Source organism: Trichoderma aggressivum (assembly GCF_033847375.1).
Source record: "Trichoderma aggressivum f. europaeum strain CBS 100526 chromosome Unknown scaffold_022, whole genome shotgun sequence".
Classification (NCBI taxonomy): domain Eukaryota; kingdom Fungi; phylum Ascomycota; class Sordariomycetes; order Hypocreales; family Hypocreaceae; genus Trichoderma; species Trichoderma aggressivum.
Window position 1 is genome coordinate 238502 of NW_026946388.1, and position 14785 is coordinate 253286.

The window sequence follows — 14785 nt, forward strand, 5'->3', positions numbered from 1 at the left end:
CTTCTTGACTAACAGATATCACTAAAGCCTCTTTCTTGAATATACTCTCTCAATAAACTGTTGCTGCATTTATTCCTAGGATCAGCGCGTTTTATATAAAATTCAATGCGGACTTTGACAGACATCACCATCTGTTTCTTCCATTGAATCGCGACACAGCGGACTTGGGAATAACCATTATTAACATTTCCGCAATTGGGAATTTTCATAGGGGTATTGGTCAGGCACCCTTTGAAGCTTAGAAACCGTTAATTTAAAAACCTCATCCATTCTCTTTCTGGCCATGAAGTTCTAGTTGTGCCCATGTTTATACTCAAGAAGGCAATTCATGAGTGGGGCATGGAGTAGCCATCGTTCTTAGAAAGGCATTACATAGAAGCTTCCGCCTCCGCAAGTCCGCATCACAACCCTAAACATACGCAAGTACATGTATGTAGGAAATAAGCTTAAAGTGCATACACCCCGTGGTTCATTAATGAGCGGATTACTTGTGGCTTCGGTTTAGTAACTTCAAGTTTTCACCACTGCAGTACTGCCTACTAATGGCAACGACATAGTCGAACTCTCCTTTGGGTCCAAGTATCAGATGCAACTATGTAGGTACTAGGAAACAAATCTTTCAAACATGCTGTGTCGGAAAAATGAGTATTTCTACGGGTCATCTAAACCTTTGTGCCAGGGTAACCAGACTTAGCTCACAGTTTCTAGTTATGTTTACGTGTAACACAAAGAATGCTGGAGGGATATTGTCAGGAGACGTACGTTGTAGGTCGGAGGAGGTAGTACAACATTACAAGGAAATTCGGGACCTCAAAAGGCGGGAAACGGTCAGAGCCATGAGGTTCAAACACAACACAACAGCTGGCTTCAAGCCTACGACTTATAGTTCAATGACTCAACCATTGTAAAAAGCTAGTTGATCGGTTTATTTATAAAACTCAGCGATAATTACCCAAAATGGATTGTACATTCCTTTTCAGAATCAAACAACTTAATGAAATAAAGTAACAGGCGCCGAGAGACCCAAACCTAGCAAAGTGACCATGAAGATCTGGCCGATCAAGCTAGCTAGTAGTTAAAGGGAGCAAAAAAAGCTTCTTGCTATACTGATATATTTTATTTAATATAGCCAGATCTAAGTCTTCACCTTAGTAAGTTCTGTTACCGGTTTGGACTTCTTCCCCAAAATATTTCCACAATGTTGTTGTTGTTATACTTCACGTATACTTGATGTTAAAACTGACTCTGCTTGTTCTTCTGAAAGCTTCCTTCTGTGCACTGCCGTTTGGTGCTATCCGCGGGCCAAACCAACCAAATAAAGAAGAGAGAGAAAAAAGAAAGAACAGCTAGGCATACAGTTAACCCAGAGTGTTGGTTGTTGGTTGAAGTAAACTGCGGCCGTGTCCTGTTTGCGCCTAGTCTGGCGGAGCTTATACCTCTCGATGGCGAAAATTTAAGCATTCATGAAACATCGGGCAAACGCACGATCCTTTTGGCCACGATACGATATTAATTCCCTCACTAGATGTGAAAAAAAATGACTGATTGAAATCTGTTGGCATCGGAGGGAGACAGGCTGCATTGGCCCTCCAGTGACCCCGTTCACGCCTCTCTGATCCTGCACTTTTATTCCGACTCTTGTTCTCGGCCTCACCGATAACAACCTTGATACGCCGTGCGGTGTTTGTCTGGTGTGTAAAATCATGCCAGCCACTCTTGGACTCTCGAAACCTTAACCTTCTTCTCGTTCTAGTCCTCCCAAGCCCAACTTTTTGATGCCATTTCATTCTCATTATCCGAGTCTCAACACAATATCTTAATTAATTTGTTTTCATGGCTTCCAATCAAGATGGGGAGCAAACCCCCCTTCTACGAGCGGCTCATCACGTCGACAATGCCAGAGAACCTGCGGTTGGCAATGCTCCCATCTCGCGTGTGGCTATCATTGTTAAATGTCTTTTGTTGCTCGCCTTTGTCGGCATTGGAAAGACACTCATTATAATACCAATGAAGCATATAGAAAGAGATATCTTATGTCACAAGCCCAACGCGAATGATACAAATGTTCTTGGCAACTCCGCTTGTGAAGACGACAAATTGCCTCTACTTCGAAGCTGGACAGCCTCTTTCGAAATTATCATGAGTTTTTTGACCGCTGCACCATATGGTATGGCGGCTGATATATATGGACGTAAACGAATACTCCAATTGTCCATTGCGGGTATCATCTTGGCGCAGGCATTTGACGCGGTTATATGTGCGTAGATATAAATCACGACATACTCGAATACGTTTGAACTGACTGGCTGACTGACCTTATCACACTGCAGGTAGTTTCCCAGAAACATTCTCGATCCACTTAACGGGGTTGAAGGGACTTTGGGCTCTAATAGGCGGCGGTAGCACCGTTTTTTCGGCCATGATGTTCACCATAACAAGTGACATCAGTCTAGATACGCAAAGGTAAGTTGTAAAGATTTTCTCGTGTACTTTTGGCGCAAATTATTAACATCCTTGGCTGGTCAACTACCTTCTTTTATCTTACGAGCGCTGTAATATTGAGTGAACTGGTCTCCTGGCCGGTGCTACTGTCTCTTGAATATGCAGGCAGCTGGATTTCCATATACGCCGGGTTTGGCTGTCTAGCCGCGTCGTTCTTGATCACGCTCTCCTTGCCAGAGACTCGCGTACCGGATCTCAGGAGTGGTGGCCTAATGATGACATCTGAAACACGAATCCCTTCGTCTTACAATTTTCGACTCAAGCAGTTCCTAACATCAATGGCCGGGTTAACCCGTCGTGTTTTTGCCGAGAACAAGAAGCTAGGCATGCTTATAGTATTTTGTTTATTCACCACGATAGGCAGCAACTTACCACTCCTCGTCGCCCAGCAATCCTCACAGCAACGATTCGATCCCGCAGACATACCAGTGAGTTTAACATGTCCTGCGAAAAGCGTCCACGAACTATCTTCCCTCGCTGACCACCTGACATAGATACTTGTATCGATCACTTGCTCTAGCTTTTTGAAAGTCATTTTGTTGACCATGATACTACCGCTGACCAGCCGCTTCCTGATCGAGAAGCTACGCTTTAGCCCACTGAGAAAGGACATGTCTATCTCACGGGCCAGCATTGTAGCTCTTGTGGCCGGATCTTTGGGGATAGCAATTGCAAAATATGCCGAGTCAACCATGGTGATCGCAGCCATCTACGTCTATGCTCTTGGATGTGGCTATAGCCCAGCTATGTATAGCCTTCTTGGCCTTCTGTCCGGGGGCCATCACATTGGCATATTATACGCAACTATTGGCGCAATGCAAAGTATAGGTACCTTTATTGCCAGCCTAATGTTTGGGGTCTCGGTTACACTCGTGCCATTTATTTTCACATTTGTGTTCCTAGCTGTTGTTGTGGGTACTTTATTTTGTTTAAAGTTGGAAGAAACAGAGGAAGAAGAGCCAATTTGGATTGATCTGGATTATCTCGAATCGCACAGCGCTCAGTAACATAGCCCTTAGGTATTAGGCTAGAGTCAGAAATGTTAATGATTCAGTCAGAACCCTGTAGGTCTAGACTTTGAGCCTTCGATAACTTGAAAGCATGTTACACGAGAATTTATTCATATAACCTGGTTTCATTCAAGTTTCCATCTTATCCTTCAGTCTCGTCTCTCCCATGCGCTCTCGCATTCCAAGCCATTCTCCTGCCACTTTATGCAACTCAATTCTTGTTTAGGTTCAGTTCCCAAGGAGCTTCTGACACACCCTTCTGCCTCATCGCAGCCTATGTTGCTACCGATCTTACCTTTCTTACTGTTCACTGGCAGAAAACCATGGTGTAGAATATACACAGTCTATCGCTGGTGCTGTCCCCCCAAGGCTATATAGATACATGTACCGAGGAGCATCTGTAGCTTTGCACTGATATAGTATCACCATCAGAGTTGATCAAGTTGGTGGACGATGCAATGTTGGCCAACAGTAACACTCCTCCCAACCTCGAAAATATCCCACCAGGGGCGAATAGGATCTAACCAAGCAATCGCATTGCATAGTAAATGCTGCACAGACTTCATTCCGCTGTAACCTCATACTTCATACCCCCGCCTCTCCCAAGTCGATCCCCCCCCCAACCCTTCCTATCTGTCCGGCCTGTTGCAGTGTTCTTCTACATCCCATCTCAAAGCGATCCCAGTTGCCCTCCCATCACTCTTTCAGCGGCTGCATGAAGTTCCTTCAGCCCCCCTCATTGCTCTGGAGCTGTGGCCGACCGACCAGCGTGAAAATTCAGAAACGACAGCCACTTTACGATCGAGACATTTGCCCTCTACTTCAGTGTTCTCGCCCTAGCAGTCGCATTTCATTATCACAAGAAGAATCCATGGCGCTAAAACCGTTCAACCTCCTTACCTCGACCGCCCACGACATTCAACAACTTTTCGATCGTTCTGAACTCAATGCGGAGTCGCTGGTAAAGCAAGTTTTGAATCAGATCGACAAACACAATCGAAATGGACTTAAGCTGGGTGCCTTGATCTCCGTCGCTCCAAGAGAGCAGCTCCTAGAGCGAGCGCAGTTTCTTGATCAAGAACGCGCCGCCGGAAAGACTCGAATTTCGCTCCATGGTATTCCATTCATCGTGAAGGTATAAGAGTCCGTACAGTATCACCTCCGTTTGTGCTAACCAATCCTTTGGGGTGCAATTGCAACCGATCCTCAATTACGTATGGACACAACGGCTGGGAGCTGGGCTCTTGTCGGCTCTCTGCCACCTGGGAACGCCCCTACAGTACAGAAGGTACATATGTAGAACTACTAACCGCCAATATCGAATGGGGGTTTGGCTAATTTTATTTGATGCTCAATACAGCTTCTTGATGCTGGGGGCATCCTCATTGGCAAGGCTAGCTTGACAGTACGTGTATTACCTTTCTCCAAACAAGTGTTCGACTGACAGTGATACTACAAGAATTCAACAACTTCAAAGGTCAAGGTCTCATTGACGGATGGTCTCCCGTCAACGGTTATACCCGCTCAGCGTATGTCAGGGGACCTCTAAAGTTGGATGAGGGCGCAATGGGCCACTCAGTAAGCCTCTTCATCCTTCTCTGGGCGAGCCACTTCATTGACTTCTTTCTTTAACACCTACCGGATCATCTTCAGGATCTGCCGTCGGTTTCTCTGCTGGGTTCGGCATCGTGTCTCTAGGCGTCGAAACCGACGGGTCTATTGTATCCCCAGCGTCCCGTGCCGCGCTCTATGCTATGAAGCCGACTATTGGAACCGTCTCTATGGATGGGGTAATTCCAGTGTCGAAGAGCCTAGACTCTGTCGGTGCTATGGCTAGGTTCCCAGCTGACCTGGCCATGGTCATCGACATGTTGCAAGAGACAGGAACGAATCGTGATGAAAGACTGTCGCAGCTTATGACACAAAAATGAGACGGGCTAAGGATTGGAATTGTAGATGAGAAGATTTGGAAGTTACCAGAAAGTCTTTGCAAAAACGACGATGAGGCGCTCTCCTAGATGGTAAATCCACTATGCCTCGATGTCAAACTCCCCTAACATTGTCACAGAGGAAAAAATACCACTCCGTAATGAAGGTTCTATCTGATGCCGGTGTCCACGTCGAGTATCCGGTGCAGCTTCCTCTCGGTGACAAGGTTTGGCCTGGGTTAGAAGATATCATCTGTAGGTCCCTCAGCAAGCCGAGATGTCTTGTTTGCCAACTCTAACGAGATTTGAAGCCTACGAGGTTCAGCAAGCCTTCAATCGCTATCTTAAAACACTAGAGTCATCTCAAGTCAGGAACTTACAGAAACTTGTCGACTAGAATCGCCAGCACGCCGACATAGAACTCCCCAAAGGTACGCATACATGGATAAAGTTCACCATTAGGTTTTATCCTGACACATGAACAGAATATCCATCACAATCAAGCCTCGAGAGCGCGCTACAGTGCAATATCTCTGCCGCCGAAAATGCCGAAACTCTGGCCTCCCTTCGCAAGCTTGCCGGACCCGACGGAATCGATCAGATACTCAAGCTGTTTAAGCTGGATGCCATTGCATCATTAGCTGACAGTCCTTTATCGAGTGTTACTTCTGCAGCTGGTAGGTTTCCCAAAGTCCGACCGTGTCTAAGAAAAGCTAAACATCCCTTGAGGTTATCCTTTCGCCACAATGCCTCTGGGGATTTTGGACATGAATGGGCGACCATTCGGTGTTAGCATGACTGCTAGCAAGCATCAAGAGAAAAAATTGTTCCAGATCATGAGTGCTTGGGAGACTCTCGGAGCTCGGCAGCCACCTCCTGCGTTGATGGAGGAAGCAAATCAGGCACAGCCGTAATAGCTTCTACCAACCCTGTATATTAGGCAATCTTAGCGCAAAGGGTTATAGGTGCCTACAGGCACTTTGAAACTACGCGGTGATACGCGAACAATGTTGACGCCTGTATAGCTGGTCTTAGCCATAGCTTAGGAACTAGCCATTGCTTCCGTATGATGGCAGTTGATGCTGCCCTCCATGAGTCTTATGTGCATTGCATTGAACTTGATTATGCAGTAGTAATAGGATCCAAGCCAAACCGCGGCATCCAATGACATGCTAATTCAAACCACGACTTCTTCTTACTGGCGTAACAGCTACGCTGCCCCCAAATCCTTCGGACAGGGATTGCAGGTGGTTCGACCGCGTTGTTTGCCCAAAACGGTTTGAAAGATCACCATATCCCCCCACGTTATATCTACCCTCTAATATTGCTTTGTGTCATCCATGGTGAGGCGATGGAGCTCGTGAGGCAGAAACGTTTGGAGTATACATGTATTTACTTCAGCGACGAGCAGCCTTGCAGATACCCGCGCACCATCACATAAGATGACTATAAATTGCGACAGTGACCTTTTATTTTATTTTTCATTCTATTTGATCACGTAGAGGAGATCTAAGCCTCTGCATTTCATTACCTCAATTAGACCTTTGCAACCACAATTTAGACTGAGCAATGCACCGTGGCTCGAGAAGAAGCATTGGCTGCGGGGCTTGTCGGCGGAACAAGATCAAGGTGAGGGATGGGTTCTGACTGTTTGCGCTCCGCGATAGTATCGCTAACATTGTATTCTGTTGCAGTGCGATGAAGTCCGCCCAACCTGTGGGCGCTGCTTTCGAGTAGATCGCGAGTGCGTGTATCCGCCTCAATTCCAATTTGTCGATACAACGACTCGATTCGCGGTGCCTGAGATGGGAGAACGACCTGCACTTCGGAGAACAGGCGCAGAGGGTTTAAAGGCCAAGCTGAGCCTGCTGTATGGAGAAGGCGATGAAGATGGAATGACTTATAAATTCCAATTGCTTCGTTACAGATCGACAACGCCTGTGTCGTCATCAAGAGACTCCAGCCCTCCCGTACCCAACTCTCCCAGCGTATCACGAGGGGAGAAGCTCGCCTCAGCGTTGATCGCTTCATTCAAAAACCCTCCAGATGGTTATCGGCTACATCATCTTGGCCGATACATGACTGAGATACCGTGTCGCCTTGGTCACAATCCCGCCCTCGATGTTGCAGTAGAGTGTCTCCTGCAGTCTCATACCCAATTACTTGAGGCAAACCAGTCTTCTCACCGCAGTACTCAACCTAGCATCGAGTATATGAGGGCTCTCCAAACCCTGCAGAATGTGATTGCAGATCCTGTCTTGGGCACTTCTGCCGAAACGGTTTGTGCCACTATGTTGATGGCCTACTATGAGGTAAAATGGTCAAATTCTCTGTATTGTTTCTAAACCTAATGTCAAAACCTTTTCCTGACTTTGAGCAGATGATTGCCCCAGAAAGGCGTCCCCATCAATACATAGCGCATGCTGGGGGTGCGTCGAAGCTGATATCTGTCCGCGGCCCGCGGTGTGTCCGGACAAATTTCGAGTTTAATCTTTTTCGCACCCAACGAGGTCGAATTGTGAGTGCCATGGCAGTCCTACGCTCTTGGTGATATTGGAGCTTATTTATTCCATTAGGTCCTTGAGGCGTTGCTCCGAGGAGAACACTGCTTCTTACTCACAGGTGGATGGGAAGATATCTGCCCTGAGAAGCGCGACAGCATCAAGTTTTCAAGTGTCGACTACCTTTTTGAGAGTATCTGCAGTATTCCCACACTCGTGAAATATGTTGTAGATTGGAAAGCTGGAGTATCTGAGTTAGGTATGGGCGAGATTATAGAGTATGGGAGGAATCTGCAACTGGAATTGCGAGCCGCTTCCCCTCGGAGCTCAATGGCTGGAAACGTCGAGGATAATCTTGGGTTCGAAGAGCGTCAGTCTTCGACGCTAGATGATGATTTCCCGCTCAGCTTCCATTTCGACTCTTACGAGAGCGCTATATTCCACACGTGGCGGTGGATGGCCTTGATAATTGCAGACCTTTGTCTAGTCAATCTTGTGGCCGATCCCAGATTGCGACTGAGCATTGCTGACACTGCGCGGCGGATTTGCATGTGTTGTGAATATGCAAATTTATCGAACCCACTTGGAGCTCAGTTTCTACAGGTACCGTTAATCATCGCATACGTTGTGAGCGATGAGAAAGGGAAGAATTGGATTATAGACAAGATTAACCTATTGATGGGAGGCCTTTATGTAACATATACTGCGGAGTATTTGGATTGCCTATCGATCATGATAATGAAGGGTATAAAATGAAGATTTAGGTATTGATCCTTCTACTTCTTTGTGTTTCTACTGGCGATCCAGTGTAATGTGCGAATATGCATCTTGTGGCCATTGTGAAAGTGAAAGCCTCAGAAATGTGAAGCAGACAACGAAGCAGGAAGAGATGCAATGCCGCGCCCTCTTTCTCCGGAAAAAATAGAACAAAATAAATCAGACTGAGATTGAAAATCAGAAACCATATAAATAGACTATACGGCGATAAAAAACGATACATCAGAACGGCAGGAACAAATATTTCTACCCTCTCAAATATCGTCATATGGTGGTGCCGCTGATTTGTGTCATTCTCAGTAAAGTCCAAGCCACTCCTTGATCGTCTCCAACTGTACTCGTCTCGCCTAGAAGATTCTGTCAGCTGTAGTACCTCACATCATGTTCGGATGAGCTTACGTGAACAACGCTCGGTTTATCACCTGAAAAGGACGCAATAGACTCCTCGCCATGCGCAGCCTGGCTAGTGATCATCCATCTGGAGGCGTTGCGGTCCGGCGAAGGAGGAAATGGATGGATGCCAACACCAGTCGTAGGATCGTTCTCTGCATATGCAAATATGATACGAGGCGCTTGGATTAGGTCTGCTCGTGAAATGTGCCACTTTGCCTCAACTTCCGCTTGGGTTGGGGGAACAACCTTATATAGTGTCTCGCAGGTCATAGGATCCGATTCCGTTTGAATAGATGTCGGGGGGTAGATATTTCCTTCGAGAATCTCATTACCACTCAAAGGGAAGTATTTGCATAGAAGGTAGTTAAAAGGAGCTTTCTGAAGAGATGCTTCCGAAGATTCGTCTGAATCCCAGGAGATGCAAGGAACTAGACTAGGTGGGTTTCGTAAGGTCAGAGTTGCGTTGACAATGTCGATTGGATTCTTTGCACTAAGCGATATGTTGACCAGTTTTTCAGGAGTAGCACCGAAAGGGTTTGCGTCTGGGCTACTGTAACTGAGCAAGGGAATCAGTTCGGCGTTGGTAGTAATGACTCCCATTACCAACTGAAGATCTGCTGCTGTCTTTGGGACGGTGCAGAGATTTAGATCTTTTGCAATGTCTTGTACCTCGCCCACTTCAAAACATTAGTTGACGTTTAATTCCAATCATTGAGAACAATGACGAGGCTTGCAAGACGTACAGTTTTGGAAACGTTTTGCAAGCAAAGTGAAAGCATCTCTCATTTTGGTAGCCGCCGCTGCAGACAAGTCCCAGTAGACCTGGTTGACCTAAGAGTCACGTCCACTTAGTAAAATGAATCTCATGCGAATGGTTCTAACGGGAACATACCCAATTAAACCAATCGTATCGCCTCGGGTTCTGATAGTTTGCTCCAATCGATCGAAGGGGTGGAGCGTACGGCACGGCTCCAAAGAACACTTCAGGATAATTCATCTTGAGCACCGTAGTCAGGAAACCACCATATGAGCCTCCAGAAACAATAACCTTGCTATCCTTAGCTCCAGGGATAGTATGCTTAATATGATTGACAAAGGTTACGGCATCCAGCATGACATTCTCAAGGATAAGAGACTTGTACTTCTCGATGGGGTCGGTGGCGTTTGATGCATCACTGAGGCCAAAGAAACGGTGCTCGAGGCTAATAACCATGCCATCGACCTCTTGAGCCCATTCTGGATAAATAGTTCTCTCCTATGAAATGTTAGAATTCACATTTGTTCGAGGATTTGTTCCTCTATATACCAAACAGGCAAATTTTGCAGTCTCGGCTTGCTGATAGTAAAATATTGGGCCTCCAGGCTTGAAATGAGGTTTGATTATCTGATACTGTTGCTGAAAGGTTCCATTTGTAGTCGAATTATGGTCCACCAGCTGCGTGAAGAATTGGGTTTTGATTGTACAGTTGGGTGAAGCAGAGCTTTGGGCATTAACCGCAATAGCTTGGAGAGCGAGCAATGCTGGAAGCCAGCGCTCCGCTGCGAACAAATGCATTATGCTTTTGAATGGGAGTCAAATATAATTGCTGTGGTGAGATTTTGATGGTTAAAAAGAATAGAGAATTGGAGATTGCTGAAATCACAAAGTGCAACAGTCTGCCATATTTTATATCTATTTTTCGAGCTCTCGACCAGCAACTTCATGACGAGGACGTCGCAATGATGTCCAATTCAGGAAAACATGATCCTATTCATTTCGACTTCGTGTAGATGTACTATTTTAGTTTGCTGACGCACCACTTCCCTCATGATGCTGTAGACAGCATCATCGTTCAGCAATGCAATAATCTGCAAGTAACGGCGTAAACCTCTTTCTAGCTAGGACAGCCCGAGCAAGGCTTTGATCTCACATGAAGCACACAGACTCCCCGTAAGTAGGCACTGACCCGACATGACTTATTGGGCACAGATCTAGTTGGCTTTCTCTAACCCGCTTTCATGTCACTTCGTCGGTTTTGGCGCAGATTCCATCGCGTTGTTGCCCCAATCGGGTAATAGTGATCGTCAGGGCTGTGCCAACCTGAAATGGCTACAGAACTCATTACAGGTTTTGCGCTACAACTGACGAAGGATCACGGATGTAAATAGCATACAGGCGACTCACTTGCATCTTTGATTGGCTAAGTCCATTTGCGATGCAGTTTTTCAAATGATGGTAGAAATTCCACCCGGTTCTATGGCGGGATCCCGAGAAGCAGTTAGTAGGGCGACAGGCTGGAGGGATCCGACTCGTTGTATCGCAACCGCGACGCTGACATCAAGGGGCTGAGCTTGTAAAGCGCAGAATCCTTCCAGCGCAATTGATTTGGCGTCATAACTACTTCCCGTGATGAGAACTTATATAATGGAGAGAAATTCTCCGCCGCAGGTCAATTTTCCAGTGAAACAACAACGATACTGTGGCTCTAGTAATTACGTTTCGACGCATTCTTCTTCTGCGTTTGCTTTTACTAATCTTTCGTGCTGAAATTATGGCTCGCGGCGAGGATGCTGAAGTCGCTGCTTATACTAGTACCACCTTGCAACTGATTAAAAGCCCACTGGCCGAAAGAAAGAATATCGAAGCGGCAGCGCTTAGCAATGCTAGAAATCCTTCATTCATTGCTGATGCCGATGTGGACGATGGTCTGGAGTTCGCCAAGGTATAGACTGCGAGCCATTTCTTACAGCTGCATTGCTGATGCGAAGATAATAGCATGAAACCTCTTCTACTCTCGAGGTAACGCCGACATCAATATTCTCTATGTCGATAGTCAACTGATAGTACAAGCTATTCTATGATCTTTGGTTTGTCGCAAACTTGAATGTTTTCTCAACAGTATTTGCGCCCTCTGTTGACACTTTGTGCACAATCTTACTGACTCTGCTACCAAGGTCCATGAAATCAATGACACTTCAAGTCTTGGATCATTTGTGGGATACATACTGTATGCATATAAACATGGGACAGGACTCTTGATGCTGGATGTTGCTAACCTTATGATAGACTTCTCTGGACAACTTGGCTCTTAACAACCCTATATGATGTCCGTTATGTCACTGACAGTGTCTGGGAGCGACTTTGCCGTGCAGTGCACTTGGCTGTCATGGTTGGCTTTGCTGAACTCGGTCCAACATTTGACTTTTTCAAGGAAGCAAAATCTGTCTTCCGGGCCATGTGTATGGTTAAACTCCAAGCAATCACGGACCAACTCGAGCTAATGGGCTAACCGATGATAGGCTTATTTCTCATGGTGTCTAGATTCATGCTCGCGCTTCAGTATTTTACAGTGTTACTCCAAATTCGCAAGCATAGAGAAACCAGAGTACCACTTATGATCGCAACGGGATTTCATTTGCTATTCGCCGTGTAAGGGAAACTTTTGCTTTTGTTGACAAGCAATCAAGGAGCATGCTGACTAGAAACTATGCAGAATCTATTTAGCGGTATCCTTTTTATCCGTTGATGAAGCAAGCTCAGTCGTTGCCGTCAGTTGGTATATTGGGGCAGTAGCCGAGGTCGCCATTCATCTTGGGCTCTCCAGTCTCAAAGCTCTCAGTCTATCTGATACTCATCTTAGCGAGCGCATGAATCTGCTTACTTTGATAATCCTTGGTGAAGGTTTGTTGAGACATTTTAAAGTCGGATTGGCCATATGCTAACTCGTCGCATAGGAGCAATCATCATAGCGAGGAATATACAGACTGTTGTGAAAAATACCTTCCTAAAAGACAGCAACAATATGTGGTGTACGTAACATCCAGTTCATCTCATTACTATTGCTATCTTTATTAATAGTGTTTTTCCAGCTGCTGCTCTCATCGGAGTTGTCACATGCGCGGTTGCGCTGATTTACTTCGTCTACCAGATGTACTTCGATTGGATGCATTCTGGCAAATTGACTCATAAGCGACAGATGTTTTGGGTTTCCTGGCACCTTCCATTCCATGTCGCTCTGGTCCTTCTTCTAGAGGGTGCAAATCAGTTCATTGCTTGGTCTCAAGCGCTTCAGTCGATCAATTCAGCCGCTCAGAGCATCGTCAATATTACTTTTGAGCTACCTAGTAGCCCAACTACAAAAGAAGTGGTTCGAATATTAAATGAAACAGTGACGGAGCTCCTCGAGTCATACCCTCCCGAAGACGAAGTTGCAGCTCTGGATGACATCGAGAGAACTTATCAGAGCTTGCTTACTCTTCCAGACTCCTTTTGGAATGTGAATGGCCAACTAGCCGACAATGACCCAGAAATGGTGCGCTGGCTTAACGGCACGAGAGATCTTGCGCAAACTGTCTTTAATGGAATATTTGCGTCGTTTAGTCTCGCGGCACCTGCAGAGGAGACCGAATCTACAGATGTGCAGTCTGCCACCGAAGCCGCGTATTTAGCCACTGCGAATAAGTTTGGAACTGTGGTAAGTTTAGAACCCTCTTCAAAGTTTCCTCAGCTGATCTGTCCTATAAGTTCATCTATGCCTTTATTACAGCCGGCTTAGTCCTGATCCTGATGACCGCTCTACATGTTGTATGTAAACAACGTGGTTGGTCGATTTTCAACATACTTCGAGCACTGATCACCGTTGGCATGGGTCTCGGGCTTGCGTTGACAAGTTTACTCACGTTCAACCAGAGTGCTCTCTCCACCTTTTTGCCAACGCCATGGCCACTACCGACGATTGCGATTTGTTATTTTGTCATTCTGGTTCTTAGTCACATACCCGAGCCTAAACAACTGTTCATGAAGAGAAAGGTAACAATGTATAGTACTCTGGGGAAACCAAACGATGCTGAGCTAGGGGCAGTGCAAGAACCCTAGAGGAATGCTGGGTATGGCAAGGCCGGATGGCGCTCAACTGTTTGACACAGAACATCCAGGAACAAAGGCAACATCGAAAAAATGAATCTACCCGAAAAGCGCTGGTGTGATGTGGCTATTGAGTTATGGACAGTCATTTATGAAGTATTTATGTATACAGGATAGCTCTGAAAATACACATAGTATTGTCCATTTGCAAAGTTGCGACTGCTGTTTTCGTCTCATAGACAAAGGGGCGTATATAGTTTTGGCTGATCGAATATATGCACCAATCGAAACACACCTGAATATGCGGTTATGAAATTAATCTACCGGTATGATATAACGCTCTACAGACAGCCAAATACAACACCGAAGGCATGAAGGTATACATCAAAGGGCTTTTGTGAACAGTGGATATGCATGGAGGCGCTAGTCATGATGTAAGTCTGAGTTAAGCATGTCGAGTTGCTTCTATAGCTAGGAGGATTGTTGACGCATGACTCATCGGCCAGATGATTCCACATACATGTACACGTTGAGGGATTCGCCATGTCAGGGCGTTCTTATACCAAGAGTAATTGGTCACTTAATGTGTCCAAATATTGATATCTTGACAACAAAGCGCAAGGCATACACATAATCATGCTTATGAATCCGTACAAAGGACCAGACATCAACGCTAAATTTAATTGAACCTGGTGACTCGATCCTCATGGAATCTTCTTAGGCTCTACTCCTTCAGCACTTATTGCTTCTACCATAAACTACAACTTGTTTCGCTGTTGAAAGCTCTTTCATATCATACCCAGCTCATCAAGAACTCAAAAAGGAAGGCTA

The 14785-nt window shown here is 45.8% G+C and overlaps 2 protein-coding genes across 2 annotated transcripts; one reads left to right on the plus strand and one right to left on the minus strand.

The window, feature by feature from the left end:
- Positions 1-9014: 9014 nt before the first annotated feature.
- Triagg1_5910 (uncharacterized protein) lies at positions 9015-10666 on the minus strand (the record flags this gene model as incomplete). Its single annotated transcript, XM_062900476.1, has 5 exons — positions 9015-9065; positions 9118-9788; positions 9855-9942; positions 10004-10366; positions 10418-10666. 5 exons carry the CDS (start codon positions 10664-10666, stop codon positions 9015-9017), a joined length of 1422 nt encoding a protein of 473 aa, XP_062755111.1.
- A 976-nt stretch (positions 10667-11642) lies between these two features.
- Triagg1_5911 (uncharacterized protein) lies at positions 11643-13646 on the plus strand (the record flags this gene model as incomplete). Its single annotated transcript, XM_062900477.1, has 8 exons — positions 11643-11813; positions 12046-12098; positions 12158-12330; positions 12391-12520; positions 12585-12772; positions 12826-12900; positions 12961-13565; positions 13638-13646. 8 exons carry the CDS (start codon positions 11643-11645, stop codon positions 13644-13646), a joined length of 1404 nt encoding a protein of 467 aa, XP_062755112.1.
- Positions 13647-14785: the final 1139 nt, after the last annotated feature.